The sequence below is a fragment of the Gymnoscopelus braueri genome (assembly GCF_963280865.1).
Source record: "Gymnoscopelus braueri genome assembly, chromosome: 11".
NCBI lineage: Eukaryota > Metazoa > Chordata > Actinopteri > Myctophiformes > Myctophidae > Gymnoscopelus > Gymnoscopelus braueri.
The window spans coordinates 6,359,766-6,385,556 of NC_137613.1; the positions used below are offsets into that span (position 1 = coordinate 6,359,766).

The 25,791-nt window shown below is 38.8% G+C and overlaps 1 protein-coding gene across 1 annotated transcript; it reads left to right on the forward strand.

Annotated features, from left to right (window-relative positions):
• Positions 1-7,149: 7,149 nt before the first annotated feature.
• LOC308094800 (uncharacterized protein) lies at positions 7,150-25,447 on the forward strand (the record flags this gene model as incomplete). The annotated part of the gene is made up of 20 exons (XM_080441626.1): positions 7,150-7,299; positions 9,078-9,152; positions 9,333-9,357; positions 11,208-11,222; positions 12,424-12,477; positions 14,312-14,445; positions 15,052-15,177; positions 16,404-16,461; positions 17,298-17,351; positions 18,150-18,218; positions 18,908-19,047; positions 20,092-20,220; positions 20,339-20,396; positions 21,110-21,190; positions 21,738-21,782; positions 22,553-22,635; positions 22,738-23,032; positions 24,454-24,479; positions 24,625-24,693; positions 25,418-25,447. Exons 1-20 carry the CDS (start codon positions 7,270-7,272, stop codon positions 25,445-25,447), a joined length of 1,596 nt encoding a protein of 531 aa, XP_080297752.1. The 5' UTR covers positions 7,150-7,269.
• Between the last annotated feature and the right edge of the window lie 344 nt (positions 25,448-25,791).

Here is a 25,791-nt window from a genome sequence, read left to right on the forward strand (position 1 = left end):
ACACCCGTCCTTGGTTCTGGTGACTCACCCTGCCCTCCTAATGCGTGAGGGGCCGTGTTTTTTCGATAACCTTTTCCATTTAATTTTCTTATTGTATTTATTTTTTTAATTTTCCAAAAACAAATATTAAAAATAAATGATAAAGGTTATCGAAAAACACGGCCCCCTCGCGTATTAGGAGGGCAGGGTGAGTCACCAGAACCAAGGTGAATCTAACATGTTAAAAATGGAGTTTGAAGTTATAATGGGTTTGTATAGGAAGGGGGAGTGTCTGATAAAATGAATATCAAATATGTAAATACTGAATCAAGTAACTTAAAAACAGTCTGGGCCTGAGTAGACGATAAAATGACCCAACGTTTTTTTGAAAGTGAAATCTCCCTTTAATTCCATTGCAGTCCCAGAATGAATAATTGCAGCATAGGTAAAGTATCTAACTGATAACACATGTGTTATTCTATTATAGCTAAATAAAAATCACTGTAGTAATAACATTCAACAACAAAGACAGTCATAAAACCAATGTGCAAGAGATAGATAGATAGATAAATAAATAGAACCTTAGATTAAAAAACACCCAGTACCAGCCATACAAACAGGATCCAGTGCAGAGTAGAGTTGACCAACCAGCTCTATTGTCTTGGTGTTCTTGTAGGTGGGCCCCAACAACGAGGAGGCTAGAGAAGTTCCTGCACACGGTCCTGCAGACGATCCTGGTCTCATCCCAAATCAAAACTACACTCTGTTCATCAATGGCGTACAACTGGTACCAGTGTCACACACTAAAACTACTGTATAATGGCTATGACTGAAATTCCAAAATTTGCAGGCCCTGGGTAGGCAATCCGGGCCTGCACTTTTCTAGTTACTATTATTCATGATAACAAATAATAATAATACATTAAAAAATGCTATTGCTAGCACTACTACAGTAATAGAACAATGCTATAGTTAAACAGTTCTATGTGTCTTCAGGCTTTGCTGACTTATCTTTGGTACTTTGGACCAAATTACCATCCACTATTTGAGACGTTCATGGATCTCAATGCAGTAGTCAACACAGTGCAGGTACAAGGACCTGACGGGACGTTGGAGTGGGTGTTTAACCTGGTTGCTGAAGGTATACTTATTCATTTAGCTTGAATTATGGGTTTTTTTTCATTGCTGTTTATTTATGTGTTTGTTTATTTGTCATAAGACAATATACAACAAATTAGTTGCACCAGATATAGCTATTGGCTCATTTGCATCTGTTTCCCTCGTATAGACGCTATCGCCACACAAACAAAACATCTACACACAGCTGGTGTACACAAAATATATAAAAAATATTAAAAACATTAAAGGACGACCAATTTTTTTAATAAAGATTTTGTTTGGGTCTGTTATGCCTTTATTGATAGGACAGTAGGCTGACAGGAAATGGGGAGAGAGAGATGGGGAGGCCGTCGGGATCGGGACTCGAACCCGCGATGCGCTGTCAAGTTACATTAATCCTAGGTGCCCGGACGTCTACGCCGGTGGTCTGGGCCTACATCACCCATTTTCAACCTATCTTCTTCATATAATTGGTCCTCACTAATGATCATTATAATATGGTACCATTTTTGTCTACTCACTCTGTGTCTCAGAGGAGGGCTGTGGACAGTTCAGAAACCTGCCTACAGATGCGTCAATGTCCCATAATGTCTTGCAGGTGGTGGGCAGTGCCAGCATGAGTGTTAGTTTTCTGTTGTGTAGTTCGTCTGACTTACATTGTTGGCTCTCTGAAAGAAAACTACAACTCCCTATTGGTTGACTTGATTGGTTCTTCCCCTTTGTTTTAACCTCTGGGGGCACCACCACCTTTTTTGTGTAGAAACAGGAACTCGGTTTGGCTCCTCCCCTTTCTTAGTCCACTTCCTCCCGGGTGCTTCTGTGTTTATTCCTAAAACAACAACATTACATGTTCAGAGCAGTGGTGCTGACAGATTCTGCTGTTAGCAGAATCTGTCTTGAGAGATTATACATAGTCTGAAGCGTCAGCTTCCCGTTCACTTCCATATGGGAGCAAACAGGCGGAGCGTGCTGTTGTGCGTGCGTTGATGGCGCTGAAGCATGTGAAGTCAGTCACATTTGCATCGGGTTCAACATTGGTGAACCTTGACCAGGTGCCAACCAATTGGACAGAAACGCTGTAGGTTGACCTTATTTGGCAGCCATTTAATTTGTAGTCTTTCAGTGAGCCAACACTCCAACGTAAGTCAAACGAAGACACACCGGACGAGCCCTATAGAAATGAGTAGCCTTTTAAGACATAAATAAGTACATGGAAACGGGGGCACTTAATCAGTTGTTTTGGGATATTTTGCAAATAAAACAGTTGCAAGAATTGACATCATTCTCAAATTTTAACAACACACTATTCTCTTCACAGTCCATGGACAATATCTTTATGTCACCTTTACAATAATAATAATAATAATAATAATATATTTAGCTAATATTGCGTAGCCAGACGTTCAGACATCAGAGAGAAAATATTATCTCTGATCTTTTCTCCTTTGTAGCTGTTGCTGACAACGTTGCAGGTGCAGGTAAGTTTACAGGTGGACTTTTTATAATATATTAATATTTATAATAATTTATAATAATAATTATATATTTAGCTGGTCTTCCATAGCCAGACGATCAGAGATCTCTTCCTATTCTGATACATCTGGGGAAATCTAAATTCAATGAATGGGCTTGGATGCAGGGGTAAAACAGCAGACACATCTTCAGTACAAAGTTGACTAATCTCAATTTCACCAATTCATTCTGGCCACTAATAATAAAATGAATTCCCTTTCAAGGTGCTTCCACAACTCTGTAAACTCCACAGATCCAGCTGCTGTCTGTGAGATTTGTGTTCATTCAAAGTGTCTCAGAGGCCAACCTGCTTTCTCTACTGGATGAACTTCTGCATAGGAATGCTATCACTTATGACGAAATGAATAAATAAGATTTGTTCCTTAAAATATATTTTTTTGGGAGAATGTCAAAATTTTGATACAAGAAAAAAATAAATGTACTTTGTAATTTTGAGTACTTCAGTTTATTTAGTGCGGTCACTTCCTGAACGCAGTAGAAGATACAGTATCAGCATCAGTGCTGCTGCTGCATCCACAAGACATTGAGAATCATGTTCCATTCTACCAGTGTAAGAATCAGGACTAATAGACTCAACGTGCATGTACTTTTATTGCAATTCATTCATGGTTTTACAATATTTACATATCCTTGCAATTATTTTGATTTCATCATTTGTTTTCTTATACAGTACACCCAGTGATGCAAAAAAGCTAAATTAGAACAAAGCAATTCTGAAAACAATTTGAAATCTAAATTCAACATTTAAGTCCATACAGTATATCTGTATTCGTCAATACGTCTCATTCGACTTCCAAAGAAACAAAATCAATAATTAATAGTAATTCACTCAAAGTGACCTGAAGGACTCTCTTGAATTGACATTCTAATATGTAATTAAGCCTAGTGGATAGATCCCCTCTCTCTTTGTTCTCCTGTTTATTGTAATCTTTATGTGCTTTATACAATGTTTTATTTCCTTATGAATTATGAATTACATGTTGCCGCTGTCGGGCAGAAAATTTGCATCCTCTTATTTCATAGTGTTTATTTTTTCCTACTTTCCTATTTTATACTTTGTCATGCGAAAAATGTGAAAATAGAAGATCTACAAAAAAATACATTTTGTTTTATAAATATTTAACCAATGAAAAATATTATCGAGCTTGTGGCTAATAATCATAAGAACACCGGTTCTTATTTCCACTTCCTGAATTGTAATGTATATTATTTTTATATACAAGTTATCCACCCGACAGTGACCATAATTAAAAAGATATGTGTTTAATGTGCCTTGATATTCTACCTCTATCTCTATTCCAGTGGGTCTCAAACTTTACAGGCCACCCCCCTTCATATTCAATTCATCATTTTTGTTTTGTTTGACTCAGTGAAATATTTGACGATAAATATTGTGAAAATAGCCAATCTACCAGCCCCCAAGGCGTTGTGAGCTTGTAGATCGGCTATTCTAATCTTTGCCTTTGTAATATTTGACAATTTGGCCAATGTTTGAATTTTTTTTATAATATAGTTTGTTGGTTACTTTTGATGCTCCAATGGTCTTATTTATTTTTCATTGAGAGGTTTAAAAGGGTCTTAAAATGTGCAGATAACCCTGTTTATACTTATACTGTATGTTGCTTTGTTTACTGTTGAGTGAGAAAACAATGTTGCACATTAATCTAATCTTCTGAGGACCCCCCAACATCATTTGGAGATGGCCCTGAGGGTCCCGAGCCACACTTTGAGAACCACTGCTCTATTCCACCTCTATCTGTACTCAATCTCAGGTTTTTCTGGAACTAGGAATGTATTTTGGTTTCTGGTCTTACAAATATAATTTCCTCATGTTTCGCTAGGTGTGATCTATTGATAAGACTATATTCCAGACTCCGTTTATTTCTGACTTTTATTTACTTTTTAGATGATGTTTTTTTTGTATAATCCAGCTGTTCCCAAACATTTTAGTCTTCGTACCCCCTATACGTCCTGACAGGGTTCATTACCCCCGATCCCCAACACCTTTAAAAAGCAACAAAATCATTATTAAAGAAATAATATTAAATTAGTAAGTGCAATAAGTGCAATTGGCTGCATTTATTGATTTGTAATATATATATATATTTTAATTAAAATTGTAAATTAAACAAAATAAATGTTTTAATTGCATGTTTGAAAAATCCCTCTTGAAATATTTTTGTCAAAAAGCTGGATTTCTTAATAAAAATGTCATTGCATCGTGGCTATGAGTGTGTGACTCTTTTCCTTTACAAATGTCATTGTCATGTCTTTATAGAGAGATATTAATCTGATCTTTATGTCTTGTGTCGAGAAATCATATCCAGTGACAGTGTTCTTTATAGAGATATTTCATAGAAGCATAACTATTTTTAAATAACTTGAAAAATATTTTATAAAGATGATAATGTGCATTCCCAACTCTATAAAGTAACAATATGATCCTTCAACATCTGAATGGAAAAAACAAAAGGGAATGGATTATGAATCATATTTATCTTTATTTCAGGTGTAGATAGATAGATAGATAGATAGAATGTTTTATTATAGTGTCCTGCACCACAAGATGTATAATACATTTTCATTCTTCTTTTTTGACAATCTACAATCAAGCTCACAATGCATTTCAGATTGGCTATTTTCCCAACCCAAAAAAGATGAATTTTATTGTAAATAAATTATTTAATGTAATTTATTATAATTTTTAATACATGTATTTACCAATAATCAATGTTTGTAGAGGCCGTTTGTAAGGCCTAATTATCAATGTTTGTAGAGGCCTTAAAAATGAATTCTAAAATGCACGGGGAGCCAATGGAGTGAGTCCAAGACCGGAGTCATGCGATCACATTTTTTCTCTCTTGTGAGGAGACAGGGCAGCTGCATTTTACACCAGCTGCAAGCGACTGAGTGATGACTGGTCAATTCCTGCATAAAGGGAGTTACAGCAGTGTTTCCCAAACAGGGGGTCAGGACCCATTTTTGGGTTGCGAAACCATTTTTATGGGTCATGAGAAAATATCCCTTCATTTTTCGTTTCCTACATTTTGCTTTTAATTATTATTATTCCAAAAGGGCATTTGGCTCCTCGATCCACAGAGAGAGGCACGATGATGAAAATCCTTAAGGCATATGGTGTGTGTCCCTCCCAACCTACTTCCGGGCAATAGAGACCATGTACTTACGCAGGCACTAGGGTCAAGGTGGTGACCCAGATGGCAACAGTGAGGGGTTTGACATCCTGGCTGGTGTACTGCAAGGGGACACAGCCTTGGCCCCCTTCCTCTTCATCATAGTCCTGGACTATGCTTCTCAGGAAGGCGAGAGCAGGATCTTGCCTTCACTCTAACACCAAGGAGGTCGAGACGACACCCCACAGTATAGTCCTGACACTGACAGGCCATAAAGTCCCAAAACGCACACACTCACACACACACACACACACACACACACACACACACACACACACATACACACACACACACACACACACACACACACACACACACACACACACACACACACACACACACACACACACACACACACACACACACACACACACACACACACACACACACACACACACACACACACACACACACTAGGATTCTTGTTTCCAAAACAATTAGCCCAATATGTAGAATTATGTTGAGGTATTATCGTTCTAAACCTACTGTACATGTTTAGATAAACATCCCAGTTCACCTACAGTGTAGGGTGAACATCCAGACAGACTGTGTCAGAGTGGAAATGTATTTACAGAGCAAACAGCATGTTCTGTATAATAAATCTATAATTATATCAATGAGAGGCAGCAGTTATTTAGACCAGTGGTTCTCAAACTCTTTGATGTCTTTTGTTCTTTCTTTTTTCTTTTTTCATTTCAAGGACCCCCACTATGATATGCATTATTAAACCATGTGATGCCATGATTATTTCTGGGACCCCAATTTACACAGTAAAATCCTCTGTGTTAATTTAACTCAACATTTGTACACTCTCTGAGAATTACAGACCCTTAAGGGTCCATTTCCATTTGTACGCTCTCTGAGAGTTACAGACCCATAAGGGTCGATTTGGTTCCATTTATACACTCTCTGAGAGTTACAGACCCATAAGGGTCGATTTGGTTCCATTTATACACTCTCTGAGAGTTACAGACCCTTAAGGGTTGATTTGGTTCCATTTGTACACTCTCTGAGAGTTACAGACCCATAAGGGTCCATTTGGTTCCATTTGTACACTCTCTGAGAGTTACAGACCCTTATGGGTCCATTTGGTTCCTAACTATCAATCATTTTGCTGGGGACCCCCTGGAACCCCTTCAAGGACCCCCTATATTCTCTCTAAGTGAACAGCAGTCTGAAACATTCTCTACAGGTCTGTCTTCCAATTCCAAAGAGTTCCACAGTATTCCTGTGGGGGGCAGCATTGCACTTCTTTAACTGTACAACCTGTGGCTGTACAACCAAAACAAGAAAGAAGGAAAAAGCTGAAGTAGTAGAAGAAGAACCACAGGATGTTTTTAACTCTCTGATCAGCAGCTCTAAACTAAAGCACTGATCAGTGATTTAGTTTGATATATAAACCCATATAAACAGTTTATAAGCCTTATTATCAGTGTGGTGTTTCAGCATGTTTCATCCTCCAGGACTACACTGTCAGGTAGGAACTAGAAAACACAGAGAAACTAACACTGTCAGATATGAACTATAACACTCTTTAACTACAGGGTTGTTGTCACTTTCCTTCCTCCAGTGCAGTGGTGGAAAATGTACTCAAAAGGATTTACTTAAAGTAAAAGTATCAATACTGCAATTTAGTAGAAATACTCTATTACAAGTAAAAGTCCGGAAGTAAAAAGTACAAAAGTATTGGCATCAAAATGTACTTAAAAAGTACTAGCCATGGTTACCATGACCCTCGTCTGTCACAAGCGTCATGGCGCAACTTGTTCCTGTTTTTTGAAATTTCTCCATCTACAACCCGTACATCTACATAAACGTTCACATTTCAAATATAAAGTACTGACCCCACGGCCATGGATGTAACAAGTTGAAACGCTTGGGTCTAAGTACCCGTATCTTCCGTATTGTTCAATAAAAAGCATTTTAAACCGATCGGTGGCCATTTTTTCAGAATTGTCTCCATATCTTTTAGCTACGCGACCCTATTGGTTTGGATGTGTATTGCACTCTGATACACTATAACTCTATGAAAATATGGCTGCCGATGGGATTAAAATGCTTTTTATTGAACAATACGGAAGATACGGGTACTTACACCCTCCCTTTTTAACTTGTTACATCCATGGCCGTAGGGTCAGCACTTTATATTGAAATCTGAACATTTATGTAGATGTACGGGTTGTAAATGGAGAAATTTCTAGAATCAGGAACAAGTAGCGCCATGACAGTCATGTTTCAGGGCTATTAAAGTACCAAAAGTAGAAAGTGATCATTATGCAGAATGTCCCATTTCACAAGTTTACAAATGTATAAAACGGATACAAGTCTTTGGAAAATAGCAGATCTACAAGCTCACAATGTGTCGCAATGTGAGCTAGATCTGCTATTTTCAAATGGCCAAAATGTATATAGGGGCTGAAGTGGTTAATGTATGTATTGTAATAATAATCTACAAAGTAACTAGTAACTAAAGTTTTCTAATGATTGTAGTGGAGTAAAAGTACAACATTTGGATCCAGAAGCAACGATTTGAGATTTAAAAAAAGATCAAAGATTTGCACAAAACAAGATTTTTCTTAAATAGCAGATCTACAAGCTCATAGTGATGTGGCTATGTTTTATTAACACTACAACGTCATGCAATGCGTTGTGAGCTTGTAGATCTGCTATTTCCACTATTCATGTTTTTATAAAGTATAAACCTATTACATTTGTCAGTCATTTCTTTGTATAATTACTAGGTCATTTGTCTTCCCTGTGCAACTTCAAAGCCTAAAAGAAATATAATTTGTTATTCATATGTTCCAGTGTTCAACGACAAAAACACAATTCAATCGTTAATCGCAATTATTTATGGGACAATTAATGGTCAAGTAAAATGTCATAATGGTGACAGCCTCCATCAAGTTAACATGAACACATTTTGCACAGACGCACACACACACACACACACACACATGAGAGAGTTATCACCCCTCCCAAAGGAATCTTAAGGGAGGAGGGAATAGAGGAACGGGAGTGATTCTCTTATCAATTCCCCAAAGTGAGTCAAAAGATGGCCTTGACTGAGAGAGCAGCCAGCAAGACATAAACAGTCTATTGTCAGAACTCCATGTTACTAAAAGACACATTCAATATAAAAACACAATTAAGAAGTGTAGCATGTCAGGTTCTATCACATTCTGGGTGACTGGATCCCTGACTATTATTCAATTCCTGTAAAGCTGATATAGAGTATTGTTTGTTTCCTGTCAGATTTGCCTTGAGGACTGGAATCACCCCAATCCAAATAACTTCCATGAACATCTGAAGACTAAGAAACATAGAAAGGTATGTAATCACCTTCCCGGGTGGGGAGAGAGATATATTTTTTGGTATTATTATTATTTTTTTAATACATGCAAAACTGTAAAAAAAGAAGTAGTGAAAATAGCAGATCTGAAAGATGTGACGTGTTGTGATCTTTTTCACTAGTCATTACTGAACCTGTCTGCTGTTCTCTACCCACAGAACAAGGGGAAAGTATTTCAGAAAGGTAAGGCCCTCTCTTATACATTTGATAAAGGGTTCACTCTGGTGGCGCAGTGCTAAAGTGTCTGCTCACCACCGGCGGAGGATGGAATCCACCGCGCTGCATCCGGCTTTGTGGAGTGACCATACCAACACAATGTGTCCCGTTTTCTGGGGAGGTAAGCCGGGCGGGGAGGGTGACAATAGTCACTGATAATAGCAGCAATTAGTTAACATAGCGTCACAATCATTTTAACCACTTAGCTTTGGCTATTCAAAAATAGCAGATATACGTTAAAAATGTTTTTTTTTTACAAATATATATATATTCAAAGATATGCACACATTTTCAAGATTTTTCAAAAATAGCAGATGTTGGCTCCTGCCTCGATCAAGTTAACATGAACACATTTTGCACAGACACACACACACACACACACACACACACACACACACACACACACACACACACACACACACACACACACACACACACACACACACACACACACACACATATGAGAGAGTTCTCGCCCCTCCCAAAGGAATCTTAAGGGAGGAGGGAATAGAGGAACGGCAGTGATTCTCTTATCAATTCCCCAAAGTGAGTCAAAAGGTGGCCTTGACTGAGCGAGCAGCCAGCAAGGCATAAACAGTCTATTGTCAGAACTCCATGTTACTAAAAGACACATTCAATATAAAAGTAATAATATAAGTAACAATAAACGTAGTTATACTTTAACCCACCATGACCTGGAACGCATCTGTGTAATTTTTTGATTTGACACTTTGGCGATTTTTTTTTAAATCGTGTGCAAATCTTTGAATAGATATATATTCTTTTAAAGCAACAAACATTTCTAACCCAAATCTTTGTTTCTGCGGGTCCCTGGAACAAAATGTTTTGAGATGGGGGTCGGCGGCCAAATACATGTAACTTTGGGGGTCCTTGACATGAAAAGGTTTGAGAACCACTGATATAGAAACATACGTTTTTCAGAATTCTGTTGATATTTAGAAGACATTTGTAGAATCGGCTTCAGGTCTTAATGGGTTAATACAACAATCTGAACACTGAAAGAATTGGTTGTCTGCACTAGCAGTGAAGTAGGGAGCAGAGGGCCTCACAGAGATATGGAGCTAAGGGTCATAGGTTGTTGTAAGCCATCCTGTCTAGTTCCTAGACAGTCCTTAGAGCCTGTCGATCCTCCCTAGCTGGCCTGTCACTAGTAGCAAAAGTAACCGATGTAAACCCTGCACCTGGGTGCATGTTTTATCCCATTTGACTGGTTGGTATGTCTCAATGGAGCCAAATTGTCCAGCTGTACGTGCATGCAGGCACGTACTTCTACACAGTTACATGCAGGGCTCTATTTTCCATTGTCAGTACATTCCATCATTATGGAGTGCAGTCAGTCTGAGTCCAGGCATCAGACAGGCCTATATTCAACGTAATGGGGCGGCCATAGCTGAATGGTTAAAGAGCCCAGCCTATAGGAAGCCAGAGGTCCCAGGTTTGATTCCAGGCCTCAGCAATGTGTTCCTGAGCAAGACGCTTAACCCCTAACTGCTCCCAGAGGCGCTGTCCCCGTAGCTCCCCAATGCTCCTCACTGAGGATGGTTAAATGCAGATACCTCATTTCACTGTGTATGCAGATATACAGTAACAAATACCACCAAGGAGTGTGGATTATTATTATTACTACTATTACTATTATTATTATTATTATTATTATTATTACTATTACTATTATTACTATTATTACTATTACTATTACTATTACTATTACTATTACTATTACTATTATTATTATTTGAATTGACCTCTGATCTGTTTGTTTTCTCACTGGATGCTCTTTTCCTCCTGGAGTTCAGATGGTGTTAAGTCGGGTAAGATCCTATCCCTTTACAAACATTTGTTTTTAACATTTAGAGAGAGAGAGAGGGTAAGTGGTTTTCTTTGGTTAAAATAAGTGTTAAATAGCTCTATGTTCTGATAGTACTCATCGATATAGAGTGTTTGTTCAGTAACAGGAGTCTCCATGTCTCTCCAGCTCTTTAGTAAACAGAAAATACATTTTCAGGTCGGGATACCAATTTTATCCAATCAGGATAGAGAATTCAGACAGGATACAGATTAAACAAGTGTAATAGGAAGTGATGACAATAAGAAATGAGCAGATACAACATTGGAACTGGAACACTATAACAAGACCAGGAGACCTGGTTCTGCCAGACCCAGACTTCACATGACGTGTCAGCCTGTGTCTATGCCCATGTATGGACGAAAGGGGGACAGACTTTTATGGCTGGGGCCTAAGGACAAAGTGACCAAAACCAGTTTTTTGCCCATGTATGGAGAAAACAGGTACAAAACATGCCCATGTATGGACGAAAGGGGGACAGACTTTTATGGCTGGGGCCTAAGGACAAAGTGACCAAAACCAGTTTTTTGCCCATGTATGGAGAAAACAGGTACAAAACATGCCCATGTATGGACGAAAGGGGGACAGACTTTTATGGCTGGGGCCTAAGGACAAAGTGACCATGCCCATGTATGGACGAAACAGGTACAAAGCCTCATGTAAGCCAGACCCCCTGGTTCCGGCAAAAATTAAGCTGATAAATGGGTGCTCTTTCCCGATTGGCTGAAATGTTGTCACCTACCTGAAAATGTTTTTAAGAGCTGGGGAGACAGGGGACGGGGACGGGGACGCACACACACACACACACACACACACACACACACACACACACACACACACACACACACACACACACACACACACACACACACACACACACACACACACACACACACACACACACACACACACACACACACACACACACACACACACACACACACACACACACACACCCCCACACACACATACACACCCCTGTGACTGATCAAACACTCTATAGCAATGATTACTATCACAATATAGTGCTTTAACCTTTTAACAAAACAATATCACTTACCCTACCTTTTAGGTGGTTAATGACAAACTTATTGACGCAAGCAAACGGTCTATTGTTTTAATATTGTGCATTGCTGATGTTTCTCCTTGTCTTAACTCTCTTCCAGTCTATTTGGACCACATTCCCTCTCTGTGGCAGTCCCCAAGAGACCCATATTTAGGTTAGTACTGTGTGCTGACAAATACACATCCGTGGACAAATAAGTATCATTTTGGAACATTCCTTGACATGAAAAATGTTTGAGAACCACTGATATATAGCAACATAAGTTAAATAAAAAAGAAAAACTATTTGAATTTAGAAGACATTTGTAAAATCCCCAGAAGCAAAGATTTGAGTTAAAAATGTTTGCTTTGAAAAAAAAAGAAAATCATGTAGGTTTGTACACATTTTCACGATAATAAAAATAGCAGATATACAAGAAATATACAAGAAAACAAAATAGCAGATATACAAGCTCATAGTGCGGCACTCTGTGCCGCACTATGAGCTTGTAGATTTCTGCTCATTTCTGCTCATTTCACTATGAGCTTGTAGATTTCACTTTCAAACATGTTTGGGGTCATTTTAACATCTACTCTGAATTTTGTGAACACCCCAGACAGTTTCTAAGTTCCTTGGTTCATTATTTAGTTATTTGATATTCATTTTATCTGACACTCCCCCTTCCTACAAACCCATTGTAACTTCAGACTACATTTTAACCATGTTAGATTCATTGAAAACCCCCAGTCCTTGGTTCTGGTGACTGTAACGGAAAATCACATTTATATTCCTGTCTAGTTATTGATTTACTAATATTTAATTATTATTCATCTAATTTGAGTATTACCGTTATACCGTATGACTGGATTCTCCTGGATTATTATAATTATTACTACACATTGTTCTGATTATGCCTGAATGGAGTGTTCTAGCAGGGAACGTAAACAAGGAAGATAAGAAGCCATCTGCATTGGTGTTTACTGGGAAAGGAGAACTGCTTAGCCAAAATACTGCACCGGGCCGTCTGGTTACATTTGTATCCTTATTGGGGTTAACCTTTCACCCTCCTGGAACTCTGTATTTGCCAGACCCAGGGGGTCGGCCTACAGGAGGCTTTGTCTGTCGGTCTGTCGGTCGGTCTCTCCCTCTTTTCCTCCCTAGCCATTCAGGAACGCTTCAGATTTCAACCACCAGGGGCAACAGAGCAGGTCTGGACTTGCTACCATTTGAACCAGCAGTGAAACTTACTGCTGTTGTCCGTTGGATTACTTTGAGGCAATTTTGTTGTTCTACATAACTTATTTCAGAGGTTTATTACTACACAAGCGGCATAGTAAATTACCTAAACTTATGAAATGCTGGATTCAAAGCCCTTCTGCCCATATTCTGTGCACTGACTGATAAGGGACAGGTGAATGTAATCAGACTGGAAGGTTTGCTGGTCTAGCCTACAAACCAGCAAACCAAATATACAACCAAATACCCCTATACACAAAATGTTACACTCACACACAAAATGCCTAAAATGATTTATACTTTTAACTTATAAAACGGTTTGTAGGTGTGTTGCCTACTAGGAATGTGTTCCTTCTGGGTCTGGCAGAACCAGGTCTCCTGGTCTTATTTTAGTTTTCACCAACACTGAGTTCGGTGTCAGACTCCTGTTGCCTTCCGAGGCGCTGTCCGTTTTCTTTTAGCACTACTTCCTGTAAACGCAAAATAGAGAATAAATAAGTATTACACCTATACTAGGTATCCTCTAAATATATATATATATATATATATATATATATATATATATATATATATAATAAAAAGTATACTGTATATATTTTGCATCACCATTTGCTTGTTGTCCTGTAGAGAACCCCTGCATTGTGTGGTGGTTTTCCACTTGTTCCTGGCTGGAAAATGACATTTAATTCCCTTTAAGCAGCACATCCTACTGTTCTTCATTGTAACACACAGGAATGTGGTTTTATTTTCTGTATTTGTCTCCCTCCCTGCAGGCCTGCCGTCTCTGGTGACTCTGTACATGAGTTCAGAGTCTGGCTCCCTGTTCTACCTGTGTCACGCCTGTGAGGAATCAGTCTCTGACATAAGTGAACATTTCACCTCTACTGAGCACTGCCGCAACTACTACGTAAGTGTTGACCACCACCTTATACAGAGATGCGGGATTTGGGGAAACCACAGAGAAATAGATGGAGACGGCGGTCTTGTGCATCCGTTCACTGTCAACTGTTGTTGTGAAAATACGCTAATCTGTTATATAGGTTAATAATTGCTTGAATGGCCGTGCTCTCTTTCTCTCTCTCTCTCTCTCTCGTCTCGAGCTGATGATGATGATGGTTAAAATACGCTACTCTATAATAATGTTTTTGGTATTTTTACTTTACTGGAGTATATCAATTTTTCTACTTTTACTTCTACTCCACTACATCTCAGAGACAAATATTGTACCTTTACTCCATTACAATTATTAGAAAACGTTAGTTACTCGTTACTTTGTATATTTGTATTATTATTACAAAACATACATTAACCACTTCAGCCCTATATATATTTTGGCCATTTGAAAATAGCCGATCTACAAGCCTTGCGATGCGACGCATCGTGAGCTTGTAGATCGGCTCCGGGGGCGTGGTTTCCCCAAATCCCCAGTGCGGTCCCAAATCACACTACAGAGATACACATCATCTTGCATAAATGCTCTTTGTAATTGAGATTTATCTTTCCTATTTCCCAGAACTACACCAACCCAGACATACTGAGGTTCTCCTGGATTCACAACAATCATATAGAGCTGTGTGTGGATACCGCGGCCCACAGGGACACAAAGAAGAACTGGGAGCTGCACACTGGGAGGATGCAGGTCTGTTGGTGATGCACAGAACACTTGAATTTGATCAGAGCGCTGCATAGTATACGTGATTGTACTTTTCTTTTTACAATATCTTTATTGTTTCTGCCAGACCGAAGGCGTGGCATGTTTCCGCCCCCATCCGTCTGTGTGTCCGTGTCCCCGTCCGTGTGTGTGTGTGTGTGTGCGTGTTCGTCCTGCCGTCTGTTAAGCACCATTGAACCGATCGGCGTGAAACTGTGCACACGTGAGCCAGAGCAGAAACAGTTGCCCAAATCTTTCACATTGGCCTGAATGTTAAAGCGCCACCATCTGATATTACTCCTACAGATTGTGTCCAATCATCACGCAAACCGGTACACAGTATCTCTATAGTCATGTGATCAATCAGATCTGTCCGATTTCTCATGTTCTATCCTAATTGGCTAAGATTGGCAGTTTGCTGGAGTGGCTCGTTTTGAACAAAATGTCTCAAATCATGAACTTTTTCCGATTGCCGTGAAACTTTGCACGAACATAACCACTAGGCCCAGGAAGAAATGCCACCCTTTTCACATTGGCCTGTTCTAGTGCCAGTTTGCACCTGGCTGGGGCTCTTATCCTGTTGACTGGTTGAGCGGTTTAAACATTCTAGGAATCTATAATGTGTATGTGTGTAATCAGTATAATGTTGTGTGCATGTAACTGTGTGCAGGCAGGGCATATAGTCATATATGGAAAAATCCCTATCACAGGTCAGAGAGCTCATCACTTTGTCTGACTGTGTGAGCATAGCTCTGGGTTAACCATTTTCAACATGATAGCACTGGATGTCATTATAGGCCAAATATTTTATTTTAAAAATCTTCAAGAATAGCGAAAACAGGAGATTTACAAATCAATCACAAGGCGTCACGATGCGACGGCGGATGCGTTGTTATCTCAAGACGTAACTTTGCAAACAATATTTTCACTTGTGTCTGCTGATCACCCCTGAAGCCATAGGGGATTAGTCCTGCTAATAATGGAAACTATCAGCGCAATCAATTTACAGGTCACCACAAAACTAACATAAATTAGCAGAGATTACATTTTACCGTCCCAAAATGTTATTAGGTGTTATTAACATAAACAATTCATTTTCCAAATCCAACGTGGGCAAAATAATGTCTTTGATGTTGTAACCAGAAGGAACAGTGTGGTTGATGGTTTCAATACACATGAGCTGTTTTATTCCATCTTTTCTGTGTTGTGTACAGGTTGTGGACATGCCTAGAGATTTGTTTGATACGGTGAAAGGAACCAGTTATGTCAAAGGTACATGCTGCTGCCCTCTGTTTTATTATATTGACTTTACCTACAGAGCTAAAGTGTAAAATACTATGTACATACATTCTGTTTGGTGACGTAACTCGTAGCCTCAAATCATGAACGACTTTTCATATTCCATCAACATTGCTGGCCCACAATAACCTACCTGACCTGGCGGAGACCTGTGCACTTTTTCTATTTAACTGTAAAATACATAAATATTTCATTTTGGGTGACTATATCATTTTGGCGCGACTGTCACTCTAAAGTAATGTAGAACACAGATCCCAGATTTTGAAGTCATATTATTTACTTGGATGTTAAAGCACAAGGTCACTTGTGGTAGAGGTTTGGGTTGTGTAGTTACAGTACCTTGTCATGATTGGTGAGATATCTAGCGCCATTGATTGGAAATAATAATAATAAAAAAAAGTTTCCTCATTGACTTGACCAATATGTAACCAAAACCCAGTATTTGTGTTTTTATTTAATTTTTTATGTCAACTTCCTGTTGATTTTTACTATTCTATGGATACAGTCCGGGTTTACTTCCCAATACAAATGTCTAAATCGACATCAAGTTGACATTTTTCATTACAAAAACTAAATCTGCTTTGTTTGCATTTGTGACTTTGAGAGCTGTGCGATTTTTTTGGATTATTAATTTAAAAAAGAAACGGCACAATGGAACAAGATATCTCGCCAATTGGATTAGTTTACACCATGACGAGGTAATTCATTACAGAACCCTAACTTCTACCAAAGTGTCCTTCTGTTTACGGACTAAAACACTTGAATTCTTGAGCGGTTACAAATTCACGATTCTTCTCACTCTTTGACAGCGATGCAGACTCTGAGTCACAACCCCTACCTTCTGGGATTGAAGAGGACCACAGGTCAGTTGATGAGCTGGTCCATGGCTTCTCCATGGGTCGCCTCATCATTTATTATTTTGTGTTCCCCTCAATGGCTTCCGGTTGCTGCCAGCAGCCACTAGTACAAAGCCCTGTTAACCTTTAGGATTTGATCCAACCCCATACCCCAGCCTGCACACTTAGAATAGCTAACACAGGAATGCTTTACAAGCCTTCCCCTAAAACACCCTGGACAACGCTCCACGCGTCCCAGACTCTTCTCCCTTCTCTAAAACACCCTGGACAACGCTCCACGCGTCCCAGACTCTTCTCCCTTCTCTAAAACACCCTGGACAACGCTCCACACGTCCCAGACTCTTCTCCCTTCTCTAAAACACCCTGGACAACGCTCCACGCGTCCCAGACTCTTCTCCCTTCTCTAAAACACCCTGGACAACGCTCCACGCGTCCCAGACTCTTCTCCCTTCTCTAAAACACCCTGGACAACGCTCCACACGTCCCAGACTCTTCTCCCTTCTCTAAAACAGTATAACATATATAATATTTAGATAAGATGTTGTTTAGACAGATGCTAGCAGATATCCTAGTTTTCCTAGAAGCACTACTGTTTTCTATTCCATTCTACTCATGTGACTCTTTAGCCTGTCGTTTGTTGAATACGGTTCATGCCATTTACTCTTAGGGTCAGGGTTAGGGTTAAAGTTTTCTAAATGCCTAAATTGTAATTGTAATGTATGCAGTTTAATTGAACCCCTCAGTGAAAATAATAAATAGATCCCTTCTTTATCATGACAATATTTGTGATCCATCTATCCACAGCTGCAAGGCCAAAAAAGATGTCGATACAGACATACCTGGGAACCGCCAACAGGAAACATCCTCTTCTAGGTCAGTGCTTTGCATCCAGTGTTGATTTTGAAAGCAAATTTTGATTTAGTTTTAGTCATAGTCTTTTGAATGAAATTCTGTTTAGTTTTAGTCATATTTTAGTCACCTGAAATGTTTTACTTTTAGTCTAGTTTTAGTCAACTAAATATCATAAAGATTTTAGTCGACTAAATCTACAGTTGATTTAGTGATGCCGTCGAAATGGCTGATTTTCACTTAGCTGCATGCCGAAAATAGCTGATCTACAAGCTCACAACGCGTCGCAGTGCGACGCGTTGTGAGCTTGTAGATCAGCTACTTTCGGTGTGTGACACCCGCGCGCAACCATGATGACTTGTCTTAGTTCTACTGGATCTCTTCTCCACTCATCCCTCCCTAACATTTTAACCCATTAAGACCTGGAACGCATCTGTGTCACTTTAGATGTCTTTGGCTATTCAAAAATAGCAGATATACAAGCTCATGAGCTTGTAGATCTGCTATTTTTGAAAAACCGTGAAAATTATTTTTAATATTTTCTTCCGAAACACTGTTGGGATTTAAAAAAATGTTTAGTAGCGGCCTCAGGTCTTAATTAGTCATCATAGTTCAGTTTTTATTAAGTTTTCGTAAGTGAAAAAAGGTAGTTGACGAAAAGAAATCGTCATAGTTTTAGTCGACAAAAATAGCACTTATTTTCATCCTTGCAGGTCTGGAGCACCTGGTGGAATGCAGCTGTGAGGAGCAGACTGACAGACGCTTATATCTCTGCACCGTCTGCAAACTCACTCTAACCGACTCTAAGATCATCAGACATCTCCTCAGCTTCTATCACATCCACCGATACATTGTAATTTTGATACACTCTTGATTGTTTATAAAAAAAAAGAAAGGAAACGCTCCAGTCAACATGCTCAATAAGACAGTGGTTCTCAAACCTTTTCATGTCAAGGACCCCCAAAATGTGTGGTTTTGAAGGAAAGTAGGGTTTTACACTCCTTGTGGCTTTTGGTAGGGCATTCCACATTTTTTGTTGCGTAGTAGGAGAACGAATTCAAACCCTTTTTAGTACCAAATCTGGGTTGAACGTGATTAGTGGCGTTACCTCTGGTATTATGATTGTGGACATTTACATTTTTTGAGTAGTTTGACAGGTACATGGGTGTCTTTGTGGTGTAGTGTGTCTTGTAGACCAGGCCCATTGCAAGTTGCTGTACTCTGTCCTCTACCCTGAGCCATCCGAACCTTGCAAAGTGAGCAGGGGTTAGATGAGTTGTAGGTGTAAGGCCAAGAAGTAGCCTTACTAGTTTGTTTTGGGATGTCTGGAGCCTTGTTTTAAGGCCTTAGTGGTGTTGCGGTACCATGAGGTGCATGCACAGTCGAAAAGTCCAGTAGACTTTTTAAAATCAATTAACTGATGATGGAAATATACTAATGTAATTAGGGGGCGTGGCTTTGATGCTAGACTTAATGTACTGTAGTTTCAGTAATTATTACCTCTGCCAAGGAGGAGGGCTCACAAAAGCCAGAGTAGACTATAAAATGACCCCAAATTTTTTTTTTAAATTGAAACATCCCTTTAACTTTACTTATTTACTCCTTGTTACTTTAAACCTTTCAAACTGGTGTTCCTATTTCGGGCCTGTTATTATAGGTTATAGGTTTCAACAAATGGTCAAAGTTTAGATGCAAGGTTTCTGCACAACAGCGACGATTGGAAACTAATGCCTGAATTTCCATTCATTTGATCTCGATGACCACCTGTGCCTTTCTTCATGTGTCACCAGACCACAGTCCAGTCTTTCAAATGAGCAAACCGAGGAGATTTTAAGGCCTTGTACGTGTGTTGTTGGGTAGCCTACTACATTGACCTGGGTGTGGTTTGTGTCTCCAGAATGCATGGCATCCCTCTACTCTGCAGTTCTACAGTTCCTACACCTACAATCACATGTTTCACAACATGATGCGGGATTTAGCTAAACAGATGGAAGAAATCCATGGAACGACCATCACTGATATGAAGGTAATGAAGTACAGTAACACTCTAGAAGTAAATGATCATCAGAAATGCATTTCCTAAGATGCTCTGGTAGTGCACTGTATGTCAGTTTTAATAACTGTAAGACCTTGTGACCTTATAGAAAGTGGTCCTGGAGCCTGCTTTGTTCTCATCAGTGGAAGATACTTACTACACAGAGGGTATGTTTTTATTTATTTAACATTTTTAGTTCCAGAGTCAGAAACACTATTCACATTATTATTCCTACTGATGGGCACATTCAGGGCATTGGATTTATTTTTAATAGATAGAGCTTAGAGGAGGCAATTCAGAGTGCTTTAGACAAAACATACATTTTCTTTCTTTTTCCTTTATTTATTCAGGGAAGCCCATTGAGAGCAAGCTCTCTTTTTCAAGGACGCCCTGATAACAACATATAAAATACATACATAATGAGAAACGATAACAAACATTTGAATCACATTACAATGTCACAGATGCAAAGAAACATAGTGTTACATGAAACAGATGCAGTCACTATGTAGTGTGTCCTCAAGAAGCACCCTAAATGTCTCTATTGAGACCAATCGCACCAGTTTCAGAGAGTCCTGAAGTTTGTTCATGAAAGCAGTTTTTCCTTGTTCACTGCTCTTACGTGGACTGGTATATCTAATGCGTGTTTGTGAACGTGTTGAATGTCCAGTAACCTTTGGTTCAAAAGCATAATTAAGATATGAAGACACGGAGCATTACATAACAAAATCACAATCCGTATAAAAGCATTGAATACAATTATTTTTGTTTTGTTTTAAATGAAACCAAAATAAGGGAATAGAATTACAGTGCAGAGGAAATTATATTTAAAAAAAACATGTCCATATGTAACCATGTAACCCTCACTGACCATGTGTAGCCTTGAAGATGCTGGAAAACTGGAGGAAGGAACGCAAGGAGAGCAGCTTGATGACCAGCATCACACCAGGAGACAAGCTGGGTAAGTATTACACTGAAGGAATAATATGAGTACCAATAAAAGTACCAAAAGTAAAAGTACTCATCACGCAGAAGGTCCCATTTCAAGTTTTCAAACTGTATCAAAATCTTTTGAAAATGGCTGATCTACAAGCATTGTGAGCTTGTAGATCGGCTATTTTCAAATGGCCGAAATGTATATAGGGCTGAAGTGGTTAATGTATGTTTTATAATGGTAACTAGTAACTCAAGTTTTCAAATAATTGTAGTGGAGTAAAAGTACAATATTTGCCTCTGAGATGTAGTGGAGTAGAAGTAAAAGTACTGAAAATTGGAAATACTCCAGTGAAGTAAAAATACCTCAAAGTTGTACTTAAGTACATGTACTTAGTTACTTTCCACCACTGCAAGCTGTGTAAGTATTAGACTGAAGGAATATGACTTCATGCATTTGTAAGGGTTTGTCTCATGTGTTCTATGTAAAGTTTAAGGTTCCCTGTTCCTCTCAGAACCTATTCTTCTAAGAATCCTTGTCTTTTTTTTTTCAGTGTTGTCTGTATGTTTTTCAGTTCATGTCCCTGACCAGTTGAACCCCAGCAGCACCTCTCCAAAAAGTGAGCTTTTTTTGTGGCATACAAGAAAATGACTTCATAAACACAGATCATCTGACGTTCTCTTCTTTCTTACTGCTGTACATTTGATTGAGGGGTACAGCCCAGTGTTGATTTCGTCGATTAAAACTATGACGAATTGATTTTTTTTCACTGACTAAAACGAAATAAAAACTAAGCTACGATGACTAAAACTAAGACTAAATATATGGATTGGCTATTTTCAGCATGCAACCATGTGTAAAATCAGCCATCAAGGCACGCCAACATACATTTTAGTCGACTAAATCAACTGTAGATTAAGCGACTATAATTTTATGATATTTAGTCGACTAAAACTAGACAAAAACTAAAGCCTTTCAGATGACTAAAATATGACTAAAACAAAATGGATTTATTTTCAAAAGACTATGACCAAAACTAAATCAAAATTTGCTGTCAAAATCGACACTGATAGAGCCATCAGAATTGTGTCTGGTTTATAAAACACTTTCTCCATTCATGGTATCCTTATAACACTGTAGAATTATAGTTTCAAGCACTCATAATTATTCATAATGCTTTCATTGCTTTGTAACTATGATCAATAATCATTTATTGATTATAGTTGATAATAAAGCATTTTATAAAGACTTATATCGTCAAGTATTATAAAAATACTTCATAACTTTTTGCAAGGATCATAGTGTATTATTATAATGTCATAGTTGTAATATACATAATAATTGTATTATGTATTATAAGCACTTATAATAACTTCCTTTCCCCTTTAGGAAGAATTTCCTACACAAGGGATTTTTTGATAGAGCTGAGAAATTGTCCTGCGGCCCAGACGAATCCAGAGTTCTTGTTTTTTGTAAGTTTAACACGTCAGTACAACAGTATCTAGTGGCAGCCATCACTAGTGTCAAACAAGCAACCGCTTTACTGCTTTTAATGGCTTGATTATTTTCCCCAGGAGCCCCGGATTGTTCTCAGACCCTCGCAGTCACACACACCCCTGGCTGCTAAGAGACCCTCGCAACCACAGACACCCATGGCTGCTAAGAGACCCTTACAGACACAGACACCCCTGGTTGCTAAGAGACCATCACAGTCACAGACACCCTTGGCTTCTAAGGGACCATCGCAACCACAGACACCCATTGCTGTTAAGAGACCCTCGCAGACACAGACACCCCTGGTTGCTAAGAGACCATCTTGGTCACAGACGCCCCAGCACCAGTCTGCATCCAGCGTGGCCACACGTGGTGGTAAGCTGCTTCATCAATTTACAATTTTACATTACATTTACATTTAGGCATTTAGCAGACACTCTTAATCCTGAGCGATTTACAGTAAGCAAGGAAAACACCAGGTAATCCGTCAAATGCATAGAAATAGTAATCTAGGATCATTAGGTAAACCAAGAACCTATCATCAGTCTAAACAGTATTATATCAAAAAATCTATAATCTGTGTACACACTATATCAGTGGTTCTCAAACGTTTTCATGTCAAGGACCCCCAAAATGATATGTATTTGGCTGCGGACACCCATCTCAAAAATGTTTTGTGCCAGGGATTATTTTTAATTCAAAAATAGCAGATCTATTAAAAAATAGCTGATCTACAAGCTCATAGCGTGGCACTCGGTGCCGCGCTATGAGCTTGTGGATCTGCTATGTACTGTGTACACAGATTATGTACACAGATTATGCTATTTTTGAATAGCCAAAGTTTAAAATATGGATAAAGGGGTTAAAATGATTGTGACGCTAAACTAATTTAAATTTATTTAGCTGGGGACCCCATGGTACCCTGCCAAGGACCCCTGGGGGTCCCCAGACCCCACTTTGAGAACCAATGCACTGTAGGATGCCAAGTCTACAAATGAAATTGGCATCTGTCTACATAACATGCTAACTACATGCCAAGACTAATGTGGAAAACATGAATTGGTATCATCGCCATAACCCTCTAGGTCAGGACTAAGCCAATAGATGGTGGGCCAGAACATATAATCTAAGCCTCATTTAAGAAATGTTACATTTGTGGCAGATTTACCATTTTAGATGCAGAAAATGCATCAAAACAAGCTGTAGGCTATATAGGTGGTATCAAAACATATATTCAAAGATTTGCACAAAATTGCCATGATTTTTCAAAAATAGCATATCTACAAGCTCTACAAGAAAATGTATTAAATAATTTCTGCAACGTTTCGACCACTAGAGTGTCTTCATCAGGACCTGATGAAGACCCTTTAGTGTTCGAAACACTAGAGGGTCTTCATCGGGACCTGATGAAGACCCTTTAGTGTTCGAAACACTAGAGGGTCTTCATCGGGACCTGATGAAGACCCTTTAGTGTTCGAAACACTAGAGGGTCTTCATCGGGACCTGATGAAGACCCTTTAGTGTTCGAAACACTAGAGGGTCTTCATCGGGACCTGATGAAGACCCTTTAGTGTTCGAAACATTGCCGCAATTATTTAATACATTCTCTACTGGGAGCTAGCTGTGTGCAGACTTCCCTTCCTTTCCTCTAATGTACGTATTGTTGTTCAGCACCTGAACGTTTTTTTGGGGATGTTCGTGCTTACCTCTGGACTCTACCATCTGGTTCTTTATCCGCATACTCATATTTCTTTCTTTTCTTTGTTTCTTTTTGTATTTTGTTGTTTTGCATCCAGACATATCTTACATACTGAGCTGCCAGGTGAATATGAATTCTAATCTCACCACCATAATCTTCACATCATCACCAACACTGTATACTTGCCTCTTTCTAAAACAATTATAAAGTACAATGTAAAATAAGTAAAGATGATGCTGATATTCATTCATTTTGTCTGCCCGGTCAGGTCTGCAGTATGAAATTCGAAACCACGTCGCAATATTCTAATCACGTGAAAGGAGAGGAACACAAGCAGGTGAGACATATTTTCATAATGTTCACAAGTTAGAATATTAACCCATTAAGACCGGGAACGCATCTGTGTCATTTTCGGATTTATTTGGATATTCGAAAAATAGCAGATATACAAGCTCATAGCGCGGCACCGAGCTTGTAGATCTGCTATTTATTTTTTTTATCGTGAAAATGTGTGCAAATCTTTGAATACGTATATATTTTTTAAAGGGAACTTTTTAAACTCAAATCTTTGCTTCTCATATCAGTGGCAAAGATATTATATCTTGCTATAATATCAGTGGTTCTCAATGATATGATATGTATTTGTCTGCGAACCCCTTCCATCTCAAAATATGTTGTTCCAGGGACCCCCAGAAGCAAATATTTGAGGTAAAATGTATTATATTCAAAGATGTGCACACATTTTCACAATTTCTTTTCAAAAATAGCAGATCTACAAGCTCATAGCACGGCACACGGTACCGCGCTATGAGAAATCTAAAATGACACAGATGGGTTCCCAGTCTTAATGGGTTCATGAATTTACTTGCCCAGAACTTGCTGAAATGTGTCCCAATAAAATCTGTCTGTCTGTCCGTCCGTCCACAGAAAATGAAGACTATCTTTGTGACAGAAGGTACTACAGTAAACCCTGTTATCTCATGGTCTGTTGTTGTCCACATGTACTGTATGTGACATTAATGCATCTTGTTTATTCTTAACCCTCTGTTCTACAATCACAGCAGATGAACTGGAGAAAGGACGAGGTATGATTCATTATTATTATACTTGTTCTATATGTTGGAGAGGATTTCAAACTGAGCTCTTGTAAACTAGCAGACAATCATATGTAGTGTTAATATGTTGCAAATTTTGGTTCAGTTTTAGTCAGTCTTTTGAATTAAATTCCATTTAGTTTTAGTCATATTTTAGTCATCTGAAATGTTTTACTGTTAGTCTAGTTTTAGTCGACTAAATATCATGAGATTATAGTGGACTAAATCTACAGTTGATGTATTTTTGGCGGTGCCTTGATGGCGTCGTAATGACTGATTTTACACTTGGTTGCATGCTGAAAATAGCAGATCTACAAGCTCACAACGCGACACGTTGTGAG